The following is a 17,992-nucleotide window of genomic DNA, read 5'->3' as shown; positions in this document are numbered from 1 at the left end:
TTCAGACTGCAGGGAGGCATATTTTTTGAATACTCCCCCATACCAGCTCCCTGTATGTGGTAAATGAGCCTATCAGGGATATTTGCTTAGTGCCGCCTTCTTCTCTGGGATATTAGTGTGCTACAGGAAAGAATTTTGGGGGGAAAAAATTGAAAATGCAAGGCCCCGCCTCACTCTGAAGTGTTACATCCTAGAATTCAACTGCCTCAGTCCATTGAAGGGCTCTAACACAAATTATATTTGTAACATGGGAATTGGTGCAATGCAACTTCTGCTTGCACCATTTGAGTACGTGGGGCCCCCATATCCTGTATCGACCGATTCAGGTGTCCGCAGATGTGTCTGTGTGCTTGCTTAACCAAGCCAATTTTGCTCCAGTAACTTTTAAAAACAATGTAATGGGCGATTGGGGGGGATGTGGGGAACCCCCCACTCCCTATGCCCCCCCAAGCACCCAATAAACTGTTTTTAAAACTTACTGGGCACGCATTCTTGCTTAAACAGGCTGAGTTTGCAGCTGGCAGGAAGAAAGGAACAGCAGTGAAGTCTTTTGATTGACCTCACCGGTGTTCCCTTTAACCACTCACTGTTGTTCCTTCCTTCCTGCCAGCTGCAAACGCAGCCTGTTTAAGCAAGAATGTGTGCCTGGAAAGCACTGGCATAAGGGATTATGATTGCACCCTAAAACAGTTTAATGGACAGGGAGGCTCATGGGGAGTGGGTGGTTCCCCCTCCCGCACACCTATTACTTTGTTATAAACACTTAACTTGGGGAAAAGTTGAGTCAATTTTAAAAGGGTGTAAGTGTTTAAAAGGGTGTAATGGGTGCGTGGAGGGGCTGCGGTGGATGGGGCGTCCGCAGTATCCACGGATCCTCAGTATCCATGTGAAGGTCCGGAATGGATCTCCCGTGGATACTAGGGCACATCTGTATTGCAAAAAGTGATGTGTGAGGAGCCCATACTGCAGTTCCTTTGCACACCAGCATCACCCTTCCCAGAAACTGGGCAACACTGGTATTGTCAGGAGGAATGGTAGCACAATCTACTTCTTATAGCCCAAGGGCTAACATGAGTAACACAGGATGTGAGACGCCTTACAGCAGCTTCCACATCACAAACATAATATGAAACCTGGGCCCCTGTTCTGGCAGATATATGGATAGGCTCTCAAAACTTAATGGCTCCCACTGTTACTTCAATGCACAGGTAAATGGACGGAATAAAAATTAAGTTAAAGAATTGGGTTCAGCTGCTTCTGTACCAGGGGAGGCCAACCTTTCATCTTTAGAAGAGGAAATCTCATCAGGTGCAGCCTGCATCTGTGAGACAAGCACAATTGTTAAAGGTCCAGGAGCCCTAAAGTTGAATGGCTGGCCAACCCTGTTCTATACAATAACACCAGTTAGTATGCTGCTAATTAGATTTTTCATCAGTTCTAATGCACCTGAAACTTAATTGCAGATTAGAAATTTCAGCTGATATCCTAAGTATATGAAATGTTCCTTTAATTTTTAAATACCCTGAGATCAGGGAGATCTGTATCTCCCTGTAGGCCTCAATATGTAGGCCTCAAATTCTGTTGCCTCCAAGTTTGTGCAGGTTTTCCAAAAGTGTACAACTAAAACTGCTGTAAACGCATCTTAGGGGACCTACAAGTTTCACCCGTCTGTTCTCTCAAGCAAGCTGTAGAAGGAAGACCTGTTATAGCTTAAAGACAACATGACTAGCAGCCAATCGCAAATCAAAGAACTAAACAACAAACCCCAGTAGTTCATCAATAACACTATTAGAGGGCCTAATAATATCAGTCATACTATTGAAGTATGGCTCATTCACATACATGTTCTCCATCATCACATATGACATCACCCACCAACAATGCTTTTCAGCAATCTACATTCACATACTGGAATTCCTAAATAACAGAATGAATGAACACCAATGAAGCATTAAAAATGGAATACACAGAAATTAGGGGGTGTTCAATTGATCCAGATGTCCCACCCCGAATGTAAGAGCCAAACTACATGTCCAAATAAATGACATGGTATAATCTTCCTGGGACTGTGCTTCTTCAGAACACATGCAGAGATTTCTGAATTGAATACTTCCACTGCACGCACATGCATGTGCGCACACACGCAGACGCACTGTTTTCCAGCACAAAGGTTTTCTAGGAGGGCTACATTGGAGACCCTCTCTAACATGCTAGCTTTTTGTGTGCAAGACATTGTTGCCATGAGAGAATATTCAGTCTGTGACTTCCTGAACTGTACTCTGAAGTAGTCCAAGGTCACACAGTCTGCACAACATGTTTCTGTAGGTGGCTGTATATTCTTCCCCATCTACTGTGACACCACCACCCCGCATTCTTTCCTCTGTTGCTTTCCTCAAGTGAGCCCCATCTTCTGTTGCAAAATGCCATCCACATTGATGGCATTATGTGTATATGTTAATAAAAATCAGGAATACTGTAAAAATAATGCAGCAAATATCAGAAGTCCTGTTCCAATGCTTCTGAACCCCATGCTGCAGATACATAGGGATGTTTTAGCCTACAGAGGAGTACGTGACTCAGGGCCAATCTCAGCGCCATTTGGCCAAATTGGGCCCTGGTCCTTGGAGAAGCCATGCTGCCACTGTGGCATGGAATCATCCATGCCCGGGCTTGGAGAGTTGAGCACTATGTCTGCCTTCCAGCCTGTCCCTGTGACTGAATGGTCTGAAATGGGCCTCCCAGAGGAGTTAGCACTGACATAAACAACTAAGGCAAACCAAAGCATCGCACACAACAACATCAGTGCTCAACTCGCTGCAGCTGCAAGGTGAGGTGAGGCCTGCAGGGAAGGTGTGGGCCCTGCACAAATGCTCTGCTTTGGGCCCTGCCACTAAACAGTCCGGCCCTAACGTGACTGACAGAGCTAGCATGTGCTGTACATACAACCAGCTTCCTGCAGTGTGGGATGCATGCATGTGTCCCAGATAAAAGATATCTGTGAAATTTCCTATACAGCAGCAGTACCACCCAACTAGCATGCAATCGATTGACATCTGATTGCATTCTTAAACAAAAATAAGGTAAGCATTCTTGAAGCACTTTAGAAAAGATTTGTCAGGGACTCCTAGCACCCACAATTACAACTCCCCCTTTTCTTTTCCTTCTCTTTCTTCTAGTGTTAGAGGAATGCAACACAACAAATATTACTATGAATCTGTACCTCAATGCCAATAACAAAATGATAACTTAATCACAAAGGCAATAGATTGCAATAGTTGTAGGAATGAAAGGGTAGAATAGGGTGGTGAAATTTTTCCACGTTCCTCTAGTTCCATATTTTCCCAAACTCCTTTAGTCTAGTCTCTCAAGTGCTTTTGAGGTGCTTCAGTTTCCTAAAAAGATTTCTGAGACATCCTGAGCAGTAGTCATTGTCTTGGAATGCTTCCTTATTTCTGAATTCAGTGCTGCTGCTGAAAGAACTCATGACACAACAAAGAGCTCCATTTGTGAATTGCTTGTCTTCAAAATTTAGGTCTTGCTAATAGCTCCTAGCTCATCTACTTGCATGCTTTGGCACACACTAGCTGATTGGGTTTCCAAGCCCACCTATAAAGGTGAAAGAGCAGGTAAGGATGCCCAGGTGGTCATAAAACATACAACCAGTCAGACCTCCAACATCATCAACCCTAGGTTTTTTAATGTCATGCACAAAGATGCCTAGGTTTGCTGCCCCAGTCCATTGTTGAAAGCAGCTGCTGCTTTGCAAAAGGTGTGTCCACTCACCACATGTGAAGGAAGCAGATTCCTTGGACAAGGTTCAGTTAATCACATGAAGGAATTTGTTTTGTTTTCCATTTGCATTTTAGTCTCCTGGTCAACCTTTGCAACAACTCTTCTTTTGTTGTTCCTAAACAGGATATATGCCTTTCGATATGTGCCTTGTTTTGATCCCTTGAGTCCCCCCAAACCCAGCTTGACTTGCTCCTTCAGTCTTTTAAACAACCTCCAATTTTTTACTGCATAGACCAAGTTCGATTGGAAGGGAGTGGGTTGTCACACCTACCATATTGCTTAAAATTTTGCTACTGTTTGGCTTCAAGGGCATTCCCTGGATTTGGGGGCTCCTCAGTTAACCAAAGAGGGAGAAGATTTGGCTAAGGTGCTCTCCTTCTGTCAGGGATTCCTAGCCTTAGTGGTGGCAAAAGGAAAACTACCAATTTTTCAGTAAATCACAGTCTGACCAGCAAAAAGAGGGTAAAAGGGCTCCTGCTAACTACTAGGTATTGTGTCTGTTCTGTCCTTTCCCTCCACAAAAGTTGAAAGGAAATGCGGGAAACAATTGTTCATTGAATATGGATCATTAAATATTGGAACCTGCAATGCGATCAGATTAAAAATGTTCAAAGTCTAGTTGGGAAACATGCTCTGCTTTTCCATGTCACTTTTAAATAGGACCTAGGTGAGTGAGAACGAGGCAAACAAAGCTAAGGGTAAGGAAAAGGGGTTGAAGGTGACTCAGCTCTGCTCAGCTCACTCTCCAGGCAGGTGGGGGGGGGGGCTTGTGCCAGATTGCACTCCCTCTAACCACCCACAGGAGGGCAGGCACATGTGAATATACACGCGAATCTCTTTTTACTTTTGGCAGGAGGCAGCAGCAGAGGGGGGCTTGCACCAATGTTGGCTGCCTCTCTTCCCCATCCAGTTACTCATGGACAGGCGTATGCTTATAGTGTGCGTTTTAAACAATGTTTGAGAAGGAGGCAGCAGTGGCAGGGTTTCATGCAGCTTGGCATTACGTGGGGCTGCCTTGGGTGACATTGGCACTGGCCTGTGGGTCTCTCTCTCTCTCTCTCTCTCACACACACACACACACACATTCTTTTTTGCCTTGTTTTGCTATCGTTTTGCCTCTCACTTTGCATTTATTCCAATTTCCCTCTTGTATTATTGTAAAACTATTTTTAATATACTCTGTGTTGTGATAGACTCCTCTCTCTCTCCCCCCTCTAAAATATCAATTCCCCGCAAGTGTGCTGTGACTTATAATGGTCAAAGACCCTTTAACATGCTTAACTGGAGTTACATATGTAGGCCTGTTCCTATGCATTCCTGAGCAGGTGTGGTAACACAAGATGCAGAACTGGGCCAAATATGAGAGACCCATTGATAAGGAAGATTCTGGATTGGCATTGATACATGGAAAGAGATGATGCAAGTCCTTATTTAGAACATGCTAACCTAGGCTGAACCATTATTAAGATGAGATTACAGTAGGTGAGGATAGACAGAGTCAGCATTATGAGGCTCTTCTTGACTTTACAGCTTATGCCGTCTCTATTCACTGAGCAAGGGGAACTAAGGCAAACAGCTCACAGACTAGTTGCTTGTCAGAACATGGTTGAAAATAATGTACAATGTAATATTTCTAGTATATATAATTTTGTGAAAGGGAAATGAGTGTTCAAAGGCTAGCTGGTGCAACAGGGAGAAGGGCCCTGTCCAGGGTTTAGAAGCGGTACTGACTAGAAGTCACCATCCCATGGAAAAAACACTGTAGAGCATATCTAACTACACATTGCAGAAGTCATGTGGATGCCATTAAACCACATCCCCTTGGTAATATTTGATAAAAGATACATGACATAAGATCACGATCACTGTTTCTCAGTGCCCTGCAGCAGCAGTAAATGCACTGGAGTGGGGGAGGGGAAACACTGAATGTGATGACATCACATAACATTTTTCTTTTACCATCCATTAACAAGGAGATGGAGGGAGGATGTGGGTTTGTGGCAGCAAAGCAACCCCCTTAGAACATACAGTTAGGGCCTTAAAGTGGTTTAATAGTCATCTACCCCTCTCCTGGGAACTGAAATTTGTGGGAACAAGGAAAGAAGAGCAGTGTAACAGAGAATTATCTTTTCTGGTGTTCTCCTTCCTATATGGTTGTTTTGCTTCTGTGTAGTTGTCACGTGGTCAGATAGTAAGGAAATTATCACTTCATGAAGGAGGCAATCTTATCAATCAAAGCTGAGAAAGGAGATAATACAGTCCTGTGAATTTCTACTGGTTTTGCCTGAAATCTTTGCCTGAAATATTGTCCGCAATTACACAATGTTTCATAGAAGTCTATGGGATTTTATCTCTGCATAACCAATTCTACATTTAAAGTGTAGTCCTGTGTTCACAGTGCTGCCAATTGCAGGTTCACTTTGAGATTGTTGGTCAACGCACACACTTCTTAAATAAGAAACAGAACTGTGTAGAGCAGGGGTGCCCAAACCCTGGCCCTGGGGCCACTTGTGGCCCTCGAGGCCTCTCAATGCGGCTCTCAGGGAGCCCACAGTCTCCAATGAGACTCTGGCCCTCCGGAGATTTGTTGGGAGCCCACACTGGCCCGACACAACTGCTCTCAGTGTGAGTGTGACTGTTTGAACTCTCACGTGAGCTGTGGGATGAGGGCTTCTTGTTTCACATCTGTGATGCAGTAGTGGCAGAAAAGGAAAGGCCAACCTTGCTTTGTGCAAGGCCTTTTATAGGCCTTGAGCTATTGCAAGCCCTTCATTCATTCATATAAGTTCATCTTTAATATATTCATTTATGTAAACTTATGTAAATTTATTCAAATTTTAAATGTAAATGAATTCTTTTTTTCTCTGGCCCCCGACATAGTGTCAGAGAGATGATGTGGCCCTCCTGCCAAAAACTTTGGACACCCTTGGTATAGAGCTAACATTGCCTCTGGGTGCCATACAGACACTAAAATGTGCTGTACTTTATCCTTTTATTTCTTTATGGATACTCCAGGTAAAATCACTATGACCAGAAAGAAAAAAGAAGTGTCACCCCACCCAAGTCACACTGTGGGTCAAACTAGACATTAAGCACTGTATTCTCATGCATGGTTGCTTTTGTTTGATTTTGGTTTTGGCTAAGTTGCAGATTGGGATCAGGATTGGGACTGTGGTGTGGCAGAAGGTTTGAAATTGCTCCTGCACACAGTAGTCCCATCTAGGAGTACAAGGCCTATGTTTGTATAACAAAACGACAATAACAATGACATACTACTTTCCCACATACAGGCTAATTGCATGCTTAAAATACTGTCTAGTTTGATCCACAGGGAAAGCTGCTGAGGAACCTGCATGTCTATATGAAACTCCTACACCAGGCCCAAGCCCCAACCTGTCTTTGTGTAAGGAAAAATCAGCTAAGATCATATAGTTTATACAACATTGCTATTAGGTTGAGTGGTGCAGTTCATTTGATGGTTTGAGGGGATAACTCGTTACAGGGCTTCGTTCTATTCCAGGAGTGTCAGACTCGTTTCAGAGTGGGCTGAATGGTATCCATGGTACCTGCTGAGGGTTGGAAGTGACATCATAAAGTAGGAAGTGACATCATTAAGCAGATGATGGTCAGAAATAAGCCCTTTGTTCTCACATAGAAACTCATTGGCTGCAAACAACAGAAGAAAAAATGTGCAAATCTTGTTCATAATTTCAAGATATGAGAGAGGCCAATCAATTATCATGCTGGGAGAACTCAATTATAATGGGGGCCATATACATTGCTTCTGGGGACGACATCTGGCCCACAGGCCCTATGTTTGACATCTCTGTTCCATTCTGTCCCTCTTGTAACAAGACAAAAGGAACAAGATCTGAAGGGGAAAAAATCACCTCGTTGACATAGCAAACCATGCAAGTGCCTGTCTCTTGAAATTCTGATATCATTAGATAATCCATTGTACATGTTGATTCAAGACCTGTATCTTCACAGATTCTACATTCCCCAGTAAATCTCTCACACTAATTGAAAAGCAGTATTCTGGCCAACCGGCACCACCTACCCTAATTAGCAGACTCTTTATCAAATCAGAGCATGACTTTTTTTTCCCCCCTAAACCAGAGAGCTTCTTGCTTCTGCTCTGCTCTGAATGCGATCCCAAGCTCAGCATGTGTTCTCTGCATATGCAGTTTCATGATGCTTGAGATACTCTTGTTGAAAAGAATGCATATTAGTTAAAGACCTGACCCTCCTGAGCTAAAAAGGGTGATGAAAATTTAAAAAGCTAAACAGAATTGCCAAAAATTAATCCCTAGTAAAATGTTCACATGTTGCTCCCTTATTCTCACTTGCCCCTGTCCCTCTTTTGTGTCGCTTTGCCCTTCTGGTTCTTTCATTTACAATCTGCTGAGGACTTCCCACTGCAGAATTTTTCTGTGCTATAACAGAAACACCTGGAAAAACTAGAGTGGGGCTATTAAAAAAAAACTACAGCTGTGCTTTCTTTTTCCATGACCCCCTGGCTTTACTAGCTAGTTGTGACAGGCATTTTTGGTGCACCACACAGAACAAGGCAAGGGATGGAACAAGTTGTCCCAGTGTCTGCTCATCTCCATAGAAACTCAACTCTGTATGGCTTCACCGACTCTTGCTTAGAAGTAGTCATTCTGCTGCAGGGCATCTTATCCATGTACATAAGCTTGCTGCTCTGGCAGTGATCAGCCAAACAAACATGATCAGCCACAAAAAGTGGTCAACAGAGATTCAAGACTTTTTCTAAAGATGTGCCAGGAGTGAATTATCATATTAAACAAGTCTCCTAAGGTCTAGTGATTCTATAATAGTAGCTTTCTGCTGGGACTTAAGAGAAATGTCTCCCAAATTGCCTATGAAACAAAATGCTTATGGGTGATGCTGAACTGCAACCATATTCACTGAGAAAGCAGTGGCTTCAGTTGTTGCCTTCTTTTGCAATCTGCCACAAATCAAACATACTGTGTTGTGTTTATCATACAAACCAATTGTGAGGAACTTCCAAGTCTGGTAACAGTCATCAAGTTAACAAAAAGCAGGCTAAGAGAGTGTAGAAGCAAACAGGAGAGGAAAGCAGCTGCAGAAATGGTTGTTTTTTTTTGCCAAGATGGCACCCTTCAGAACTCAAATCCAGGTCTCTTGTCACGCATAAGTGTACCTAGAAACTATTGTGACTAGAATCCCATTTTGTTGCCAGGACTGCATGTGATTAACAAGTCATCGGATCTACAACTTACAATAACTCACTGACTACTGGAGAGGCTGGTCTAGACAGGATTACTGCAAAGACGGAAGCTGAGCATCAAATTGGTCTGCACAAAAAGCCTAGAAGTGCCAGGTTTTTAGGAGTGTACTCCCTTGGTGCGTGCGCACCCCCCCCCCAAAGCAAACAAAAAAAAAAAGAGTATGACTGAAGGCCATCAAGACTGGAAGGAGGATCAAGAGTGGAAGCCAGTAAGGAGGCTCGTATTTGCTAATATTCAGTGCAAAAGAGGTGACCAGAATGCACAAGTAGCAGCATAAGAGGAGATGAAAGGCATAACTACAGAAGTTTTGAACGTGTTCAATAAAGACACTCAAAAAATAATGAACATGGATAGTGTAATTGAGTTGGATATTGAGTTGTTTGTATAAGCAATCAAAGCAATCTTCATATATGAAGCTGGAGATATCAAGACACAAAGGGACTGTCTGGGATTCTGTAAAAATACTTTTTGCCAGCAGTCAAAAAGTAAAAAAGACTTAGGACAACTGAAGAGGAAGCAGTGACAGAAACAGAGAAGTAAGGCTGAGGAACATTAGTGCAGAAAAGCACAAAGGCTTGCAGAAGACAACAGAAGCTTTGTCCAAATTTATTGCAGGGTGCTAGGGAGTGACAACAGGATACAGGTATCGTGTGTGCTTGTGTATCCTGTGTGATACAGGATGCTGGACAAGGTGGGTCCTTGGCCTGATGTAGCAGAGCTCTTCTTATGTTCTTGATAGATACTGATGGATGGTTAAAGTAGCAGAAAAAATTCGGAAGGAGAATGTCCTGGCTGTAAATCATCTGATGAGTTCTGTGTCTTGTGATGAGATGCTGAAGGTGGCATTCTTCATGCTATGCTGAGAAACAAGCCCTGATTATTGTACATAATTCACAACTGATCCACAAAGAGATATTACTTGTATTTCCAAGTAGAAATATTTAGATGTATGTAGAGGTAGTTTTTCAAAACCTGGATACATAATTTCTTTAGAACAAATATATAAAGGAGGTGTAGATTTACGCATGAGTGCAAGACAGAGATTATGTGTCTAGCTAATGTGTCCTGAAACCCTGACAGTGAGCACCATATGAAGTTAAAAATGTTTTGCTTGCATTTTGCAGTTGTTGCTTCAGGCAGCTTTGTGAGTAACTTTTGGGGTTTTATCTGGGGGTAACTTTTGGGGTTTTATCTGGGGAATGTGTAGCGATTCTCCCCACACAGAGAGGTGCATGTGGAAAAGAGCGCAACCATATGTATATGCAGTAACACTTTTCAATTTACAGTATCAGTGAAAGCTGTTATTCACTGGCATGTTATACAGAAATGTAAATATGTCTGCATAACATGCCACTTTGTGCCCCTTGTTCTGGTTGTCAGCAGGAAGTACCCTTTAAGCACAAAGTACATCCAGAACAATTGAGCCAAGCCTCCCCTGGACTTATATCTAGGAATTTCCCCTGTGTTTGAGGTATTTCCGATACAGCACAAACCATCCCAACAGCTCATTCATGTTGATGTGTGTGAAAGCATCTATAAGATACAAAGTGCCCACACAATGTATAGAAAGAAACTTTCTGTATACAGAGCCTAAAATCTCTAGGCATTCTTCAGAAGTACTATCACTCTCCTTCCTGATGATCTTCCTTCTCAAGTTCAAAGAATATTCCATTTTTCTGACAGGAATTTCCTGACAACATATTCAAAGCCACTCAGTAAATTAGTAGCAAAAGTGACAATGCAGCTGGGAATTTCCATCTTGTAATTTCTTTCTTTCTCTAACAATAGGATGTATTATATTCCAAATAATTCTGTAGTTGTAATCACCCCACTCTTCTCACCAGGATTTTCCACTGTACTTACCTATTAAGCATGAAAATATATTTGGCTCATACACCTGTCACAATACCCCTTTATAAGGGGTGTTAAGATAACAGAGCAGCCTGGAAAGTAGCCTATGGCTGAGTAACCCATTCGAGAATGACGCCTATGAGCAAACATTTTCTGGGTTTCTTTTTGCTCATGCTTTCTACAATGTGTGCACACAACACCTAAGGATACTTAAAGGAGAGGAGCCAAAAGCTTTCTTAAACACAAAACACACAAACAAAACCACACATGTAAAATATGTTGCTGGGTGTAGGTGCCAACTTTGATACCAAGCCCCTAGGCAGGTAAGATCATCTTTCTCAAATGCCTGAACAATGAGACCTCTCTCTCCTGGATGCAGGTGACTTTCCAATAAACATTGGGGTTCTTGATCCATAAGACATTCAGGTAGGAACAGAACATACTCCACAGGAACAGCAGGGAGATCAGGTGGTGAATATCTCTCAGTCCAACTGCATCAAATGAATGAACAAGTAAAAATCACTTGGGAGCCAGGAGCTTTTGACACAGACTGCGCTCAGGATCAAGCCTGCAAATAGTAAACTACTGCCTCGGGAATTACTCCAGAGAAAGTGGTTAGTGATTAAGCACTACATGTGAATGCATGTGATCTTTTCTCCATCTCGTTTCATGCTCCTGGAGTTCTGCAAATGATGTTTTCCAACAAAAACAATCAAATATCACCCTTCCTTTTACAGCTACAAAACCACTGGTTATCTTTTTAAACTAATGCTTAATGATCCTGACATCCAAGTCATTTTATAAATGATACTGCTGGGCTTTTGGACAGTTGCCAGGATCCCAACTGCAAAATATGTATACTGTAACTAGCAACTAATTGTGTATAAAAGATATTTTACTTTAGTGCACTTATAGTACAGTCCTAGGCACATGTACTCAGAAGCAAGTCTGTTTACATTCAGTGGGACTTACTTCCAGGCAAGAATGTGTAGGACTGCACAAAATTACTGAGGATACAGCTGTCTCCAAGTCAAACAGATGTCCCTATAGAACCAGCCCTGCCAAAAAGTCTTAATTTATGGATACCTGCAAGGTATCCTTATCCTTTTCCTTATCAGGAGTCAAGCAAACAGTACAATTAAAACTTCATTTATCCAGATGGTCTAGGAAATGTGCAATTTGTACAAGATGGGTAAACAGATGGAAAGGGCATTTGCATAGGATTTCGGACATAATACCATAAAGGAAGGATTGCATTGAATTCCGAGATCTAAGAGCTTCAGATATTGAGCATTCTATGGTAAATTTTAAAACAGTAACATTAGTCTTTATTAACTGAACAACCAATTTAGCCTAAATATGATTTGGTTCCCAATACTCTTTATGTAGCTTCTCAATTGATACAGGAAGAACAACTGAAGGACATCACAAGGTAAGGTTCAAAACATAACTGAATGCAGGAGGGACTTTGTTTTTTTGCCAAAGGGGAAACATGGTCAGATTGTTCATATACTTTTTCCAGATGGGACAATATGCAACATATTTTGAAAATGGCATTAAGCGGTTACAGTTTCCAGAAAGGAGAAATTTGTTAACTGACCAGTGATGAATCTTCTGCTGTAGGGGTAAGGGCGTCTTCTGAATATAACCCCACCTTTTTCTCACCTTCTTCTCTAGACCTACAACAAACAGAACAGTTTAAAGAGTAGTGTTCCATCACCATCATAGTTTTAAGCAGTCCCATCACCAGTCATTTCTTGGACACTTCCCTTAAGGGAGAATGGTCTCCTTCCAGTTCTCCTGGTGGGTCGCATTGCGACCCACCAGTTTGGGAACCACTGATCTAAAGTCACTCATGGTAGCTTTGCGTTAACCACAGGAGCTAGTGAAAAGCCACAGATCAATATATGTGGATCTAAACATGTATTTTGGCCCATAGAAGAGCTATTGCAAGAAATATTGCTATCATAATAGGAAAGGTATCTGGGGGTCATTAATGACCACTGAAGGCCCGATCATATTGAGTCCACGCCGGTCTGCAGTGTTGCAAATGTGCCATAAGGCACACCTGCAACATTTAACACTGGGCGAGCGTGTGAGCCCACGCTGAGCCAGCGCCAGGCAAAGGAACGACAACTATCACCTGGAGTTCTAAGCAAATGTCAGGTGGTGACATTTGCTGGGTGACATAAGTCTGGGTGTGGGGGGGAGGTGTACCATGGTGGGGAGAAGGCAGAAGGAAGGCGTGGTGAGGGGAGCGGGCAGGAGGGAGGCAGAGATGGAGGCAGGCCTGACAGACCTGATACAGGGCTCCTTGAATCTGTGCCCACTCATTAGCAGTCGCAGATGCGAGGAAGACCCCTCACTGCTTCCCAGCCCCATGGGATGCAGTGGTAGCCCTTTCGGCACTGCTGCAGCCCTGGGCACTGGGAAGCACAGGATTGGGCTGCCCATTACTAAAGCACACTGCACATTGAGGGTACTGTGGATCAAAGTGACCCCACTCTTCAGACACATGGAGAAGTAAAGAAGCAGCAATAATATTGTAAAACTGAACAATAGTAAAACTGAACATTAAAAAAAGAGAAAGAACAAACAACTTATAAAAGGCAAACTCAAGCAGGTAACTCCTGTTTCATAGAACTCTAATACCTTAGCAACATGGTTGTTTTTTTTTAAAAGTCACAACCTCCCAGAAATGCAAACAGGAAAATAAGGATATAGTGAAAGATGATCACATCCTTGTGAAAGATGATCCCATCCTTATCCTATCAGCAATGTTCATAATCCAGCCACTATGCAGTTAAGACCAAGTTCTCACTACCCTTTAAAAATATGTCATTGTGGTCACTCAGACACCACCACCACCTCAATGTCCATTCACTAACTAGCTGATCCAAATACCCCTTTGGTAAAATCCCCAAATTAAAAAAAAAAGTGTGCATGTTCAAAACTACATGAAATACAAAATGCCACAGGTGGGGTGGAAGAAGTGTTGCATATTTTGCACGCTTTGGGGTAATGACCCAATGGTAAACTTTATTTTGGCTGTTCATATTGATTTGTAAAAATTCTCATATATTATAATTAATAACTTTTTTAAATGTTACTGTTAGTCCTACGTACAGCTATGAAAAGAGCATCTGATCTAAGTACATACATATAACCTACCCCACTTCATGTTCTGGCTCTGAGTCAAAGTCAAACTGCAGGTCCGTTGTCCGAGCTACTTTGTGCTGTGAAGGCTCCTCTGGGATCTTTCTTTTCCCTAATAATTCAAGCTAGAAAAAAACGACTGTGTTTTCTTTGGGATGAGAAAAAATGTACATCTGCATATAGCAAGCTATATGCAGGGGGACAGGAGAATTCTCATTCATACTGTGTCCTCTTTTCCCCCAATCCCATAATGCAGTACTCCAAACTCCTCCCAGACTACTTTGCTTTTCCTATACAATTTCCCCTCACCATCTCATTAACTATACAGCCATCTACACTATCCTACCACTACTGTATCATTGGTTGTCCTAATACAGGTACCTGCAGGTCCAGGCTACTACAGTAGCACTGAAAGCAAAACTTCCACCAACATTTTCTGAATAACCTTCCTACCCTACCCATCAAATCTCAAATGAAAAATCGGCACAACATTTTTGTAAGAACATTTGAAACATGTTTTATGGAAAACTTCAAAGGAGAATTAAATGAAAGATTGTTATTCTTATCCCCCCCCCCCCAGTTCCAACCAGCTCTGTCAACTGTTTCCATGGTTGTTAGAATATGCCATTTGTGAAGTGTTGAAATACTTCTTACCACAGGTTACTTACTGTGGTCAGCCGTTCCAATGCAGCAAAGCGCTCTTCCCAGGTGGCTGTAGATTTCTCAAATGCTTCATGCCTTTTCAGTAGTTTCTCTACACCATCTACAGTCTGTCCATAATCTCCACTGGAGAGGTAAGGCTCCTGGGCAATGAGCCATGCTTCAGCCACTGAGGCATCCCTGGAAAACTGACATACCTCTAGCACTGTGAAGAACAAACACACAGAGGGGAGCATTACATGAACTCAGCCTCTGTGGCTGCAGAATAAGAGAATGAATGGTTCTTATAGTCTCTACAGTCCCTTTCACACATTGTGGTCCGAAAGTCATGAGCCATAGTTCAAATGTGCAAGTGCACAAATTTAAATAGCACAAAATCTTGCAGTCACTTCTGTTAATACTCAATCCAAACATGATTGTACAGTATTCTCCTTTGCCATTCCAAATCTAACAGTAAAAGAAGGTCAAAGGAGGAAGGTCTGTGAAGGGTTGGGATGGGGTGGCTAAGCTGTTGGGCACTAAGGAACATCAACTAATGTGGACTAAGGAAGTGTGCAAGCAAGTGCAGAATGTAGAAGCAGCAATGCAATTCCATTTGAGACTTTTCCACAGGGGCAATTACTGAGAGACACCATATCGGAAAGAGCCCTCACTGTATCCAAGTACAGACTAACAATTAAATAATGGCTGTGATATGAAAATAGTTTAACATGTGAACAGCCCAACTGACATTTCTATGCAAACAATGCCTCAGTGGAAATATTTATTGCTGAAGCTAACACAGAAGTAGATCACTACTCTTTGAAAAGACAGATTTGGACACAGTCTAATTAGGCAATTAGATTGAGTTTAGTTAAATGCCTTTCTTTAAGCACCCAATGTGGCCTGGTGGGTGGATTTTTTATTTTTTAAATACTTACTGTATTTCTATCCTCCCCGTTTCCTCCTAAGGGATCCAATGAGCAGTATGGGGGGCTGGGAAACAGAGTGGAAATGTTGCAGGGTGTTGGGGGCTTAAGGAGTTCACCCTGCTGTTTTGCTCCCAATTGTACTCCCCACAACCTATTTTTAAAAGAAAAAAAAAAGTCCTTCAACAGGAACAGGGTCCCTCATGCACAGAAAATTAACTTTGCCCTGAACCACTGAGTTCATGGATCTCCAGCTCTACACTAAAAATCCCCATGGGTCTCTCTTCTGGCGTTTAACACGTTGTATAATACTCACACAAACGAAGCCAGTCCCACCGCCTGTCCCACTTCTCCATCATCTCCTTCCTTTTGTCTGTCAGCTGCACTAGCTTTTCTTTTACCTGAAAATAAGGGGAGGAAAGGAGTGCTTTTCTACCAAAAGCTTTGTGCCAATTTAGTTAGCACTTTAACTTTTCAACAGTTTGCCCTAGTTATTTATAGTACTTATATGAATCTCAAAAAGGAAAACTTAGCAAGGTAGCACCACTATGGCCATAAACCAACACAGATGTCAGCACACTTAAGTTCAACGCTTCCACTTCTTGTTGGATTGTGGTCTATTATGAGATGCAATAATTACAAATGCCCATTAATTCCTCACACTGCACATAGGATGTGATGGAATTCTCCTCCCACCATGTTCTCTTGCCAATTAAATGCAATGCAGCCATTTTCAACCACTGTGCTGTGTGGCGAGAGGTTCACAGGTGTGCCCAAGGAATTTGAGGGAAGGTCATCTATTAGTAGGGCAAATGGGGGATGAGAGCCCCCCCATTGGCAGCATGGTGTGCCTTGCTGACTGTCAAAAATCCAATGGTGTGCCTTGACTATTTTAGTTCCTTGTCAGTGTACTGTGAGATGAAAAAGGTTGAAAATTGCTGCTCTAATGCATGAGCAAAACATAGTGAGCAACTGAGCTCAAAAGACATTTGTTTTAAATGAAGGTCTCCTCCAATCACATATAAAGTGGGAAGCACAATTTAAAGAACTAAGGGGAGTGTAGGTGAGGGGTGCTGGATTGCCCACAACTTGTGAACAGGGCACAAAATTCAGAGGGACAGGAACTGAATGGGGTTCAGGACAGAATGGATTCTCCCCATGTACAGAACTGTGAATAGGGCCCAGAATTCAGGGAGCTTTAGGCATTTTCCCTAAACATGTCACAGAATGGAGTTCAGGACATAATCATCTTGTCTTGAATCCCATTCAGTTCCTGCCCAATTGCTTCTCTTTTTAATCCATTATTCCTTTCAAATTCAGCATTTTTATATTCTCCATGTGGACAACCACACTATAGACCAATGGATCCCACATCTTCATGAAGAGAATTTGGAACTTTAAGAGATTGCCACAAATGTGATAACAGGGGAGGAGCTGCACTATCATAAACCTCCAGACAGATTCAGGGCCAAAGGAGGAAGCAGCTCAGTTACAGTAAGCTATTGTTTGTTTCCATTTCTGTGAATATACAAAGGGGACAGTGTATTAGTACAGTGCAGTCCCTCTATTCCTTAGTATGCCACAAAGCTAGTGTGGGGGGAAAAAACTTGCCTCGGCTGCAGCATGGTGCCTGCGCTGTAGCAGTGTTTTCCCAAGATCAATACAGGTGGTGAAGTTTTTGTCCCTGGTGTCTATCTCAGACTTTATGCCCTGGTGGTATTTCATCAGAAGTTCCACAGATGAAACATCCCTTGAAAACAAAGAAGATATTTGAGAAATAAGCTGGAAGTTTCAAGAAGTTCACAACAAGGCAAAATGGAATGCTGCTCATGTTATGTTCTTATGACACAGAATAACTCTTGAAAATCATTCTCAAAAGGCATGCAAAGAGCTTGCATATAATAAGCACTATATATAACTGGCTTCCATCTAGACTGCTTTTCAGAATGTTGTAGCTCACAGGGATCAGTTCTCAGGGGTTCCACAAGTACACCAGGGCCTGCAGAGAGTTTTGTTCAGCATCTGAGGGGAAAAAGGAAAAAGCTAGGTCAGTTCTGTTCCAGTCCATCTTGTTACCTGGGCTTCTCCTGTGTATCAATCTGCCGAATCACGCTCTCTATCCATGAAATGAGGTCCCGAACCATGCTGAAGAAACGGAACTTCTCTGCAGTATCAACCAGCTGAGCCCGTCGCCCCTCGCAAGCTGCAAGCAGAGCCTTCCAAGCCTTCACCACCTCCTGCTCTTGCATCTGAATTCTGGTTGCCTCTTCCCCGGCATAGGCTGCCTGAAGACGTGCTGCCACCTCCTGGAAATGCTGAACCTGCCATAGAAATCCAGAGGAAAGAGAA

The 17,992-nt window shown here is 42.6% G+C and overlaps 1 protein-coding gene across 7 annotated transcripts in view; it reads right to left on the bottom strand.

Moving 5' to 3' along the window:
* Positions 1–17,992, bottom strand: part of SPTB (spectrin beta, erythrocytic) — a 139,036-nt gene that overhangs the window by 10,861 nt on the left and 110,183 nt on the right. For 4 of the 7 annotated variants that reach the window (XM_066611528.1, XM_066611530.1, XM_066611526.1 and 1 more), the window contains exons 27-32: positions 17,720–17,964; positions 17,255–17,393; positions 15,960–16,044; positions 14,744–14,940; positions 14,091–14,200; positions 12,520–12,598 (exon numbers count right to left, since the gene is read on the bottom strand). In XM_066611528.1, the coding sequence (XP_066467625.1) occupies positions 12,520–12,598; positions 14,091–14,200; positions 14,744–14,940; positions 15,960–16,044; positions 17,255–17,393; positions 17,720–17,964 (855 nt within the window). Of the gene's footprint in view, positions 1–9,299; positions 9,928–9,971; positions 11,411–12,519; positions 12,599–14,090; positions 14,201–14,743; positions 14,941–15,959; positions 16,045–17,254; positions 17,394–17,719; positions 17,965–17,992 lie in introns of those variants that run through there. The other 3 variants (XR_010793526.1, XM_066611532.1, XM_066611531.1) reach the window with 3 other exon arrangements.

This window comes from Tiliqua scincoides, chromosome 1 (assembly GCF_035046505.1).
Source record: "Tiliqua scincoides isolate rTilSci1 chromosome 1, rTilSci1.hap2, whole genome shotgun sequence".
Lineage (NCBI taxonomy): Eukaryota > Metazoa > Chordata > Lepidosauria > Squamata > Scincidae > Tiliqua > Tiliqua scincoides.
The sequence above is the reverse complement of the archived record's forward strand: the minus strand, read 5'-3'. Positions and strand labels throughout refer to the sequence as shown.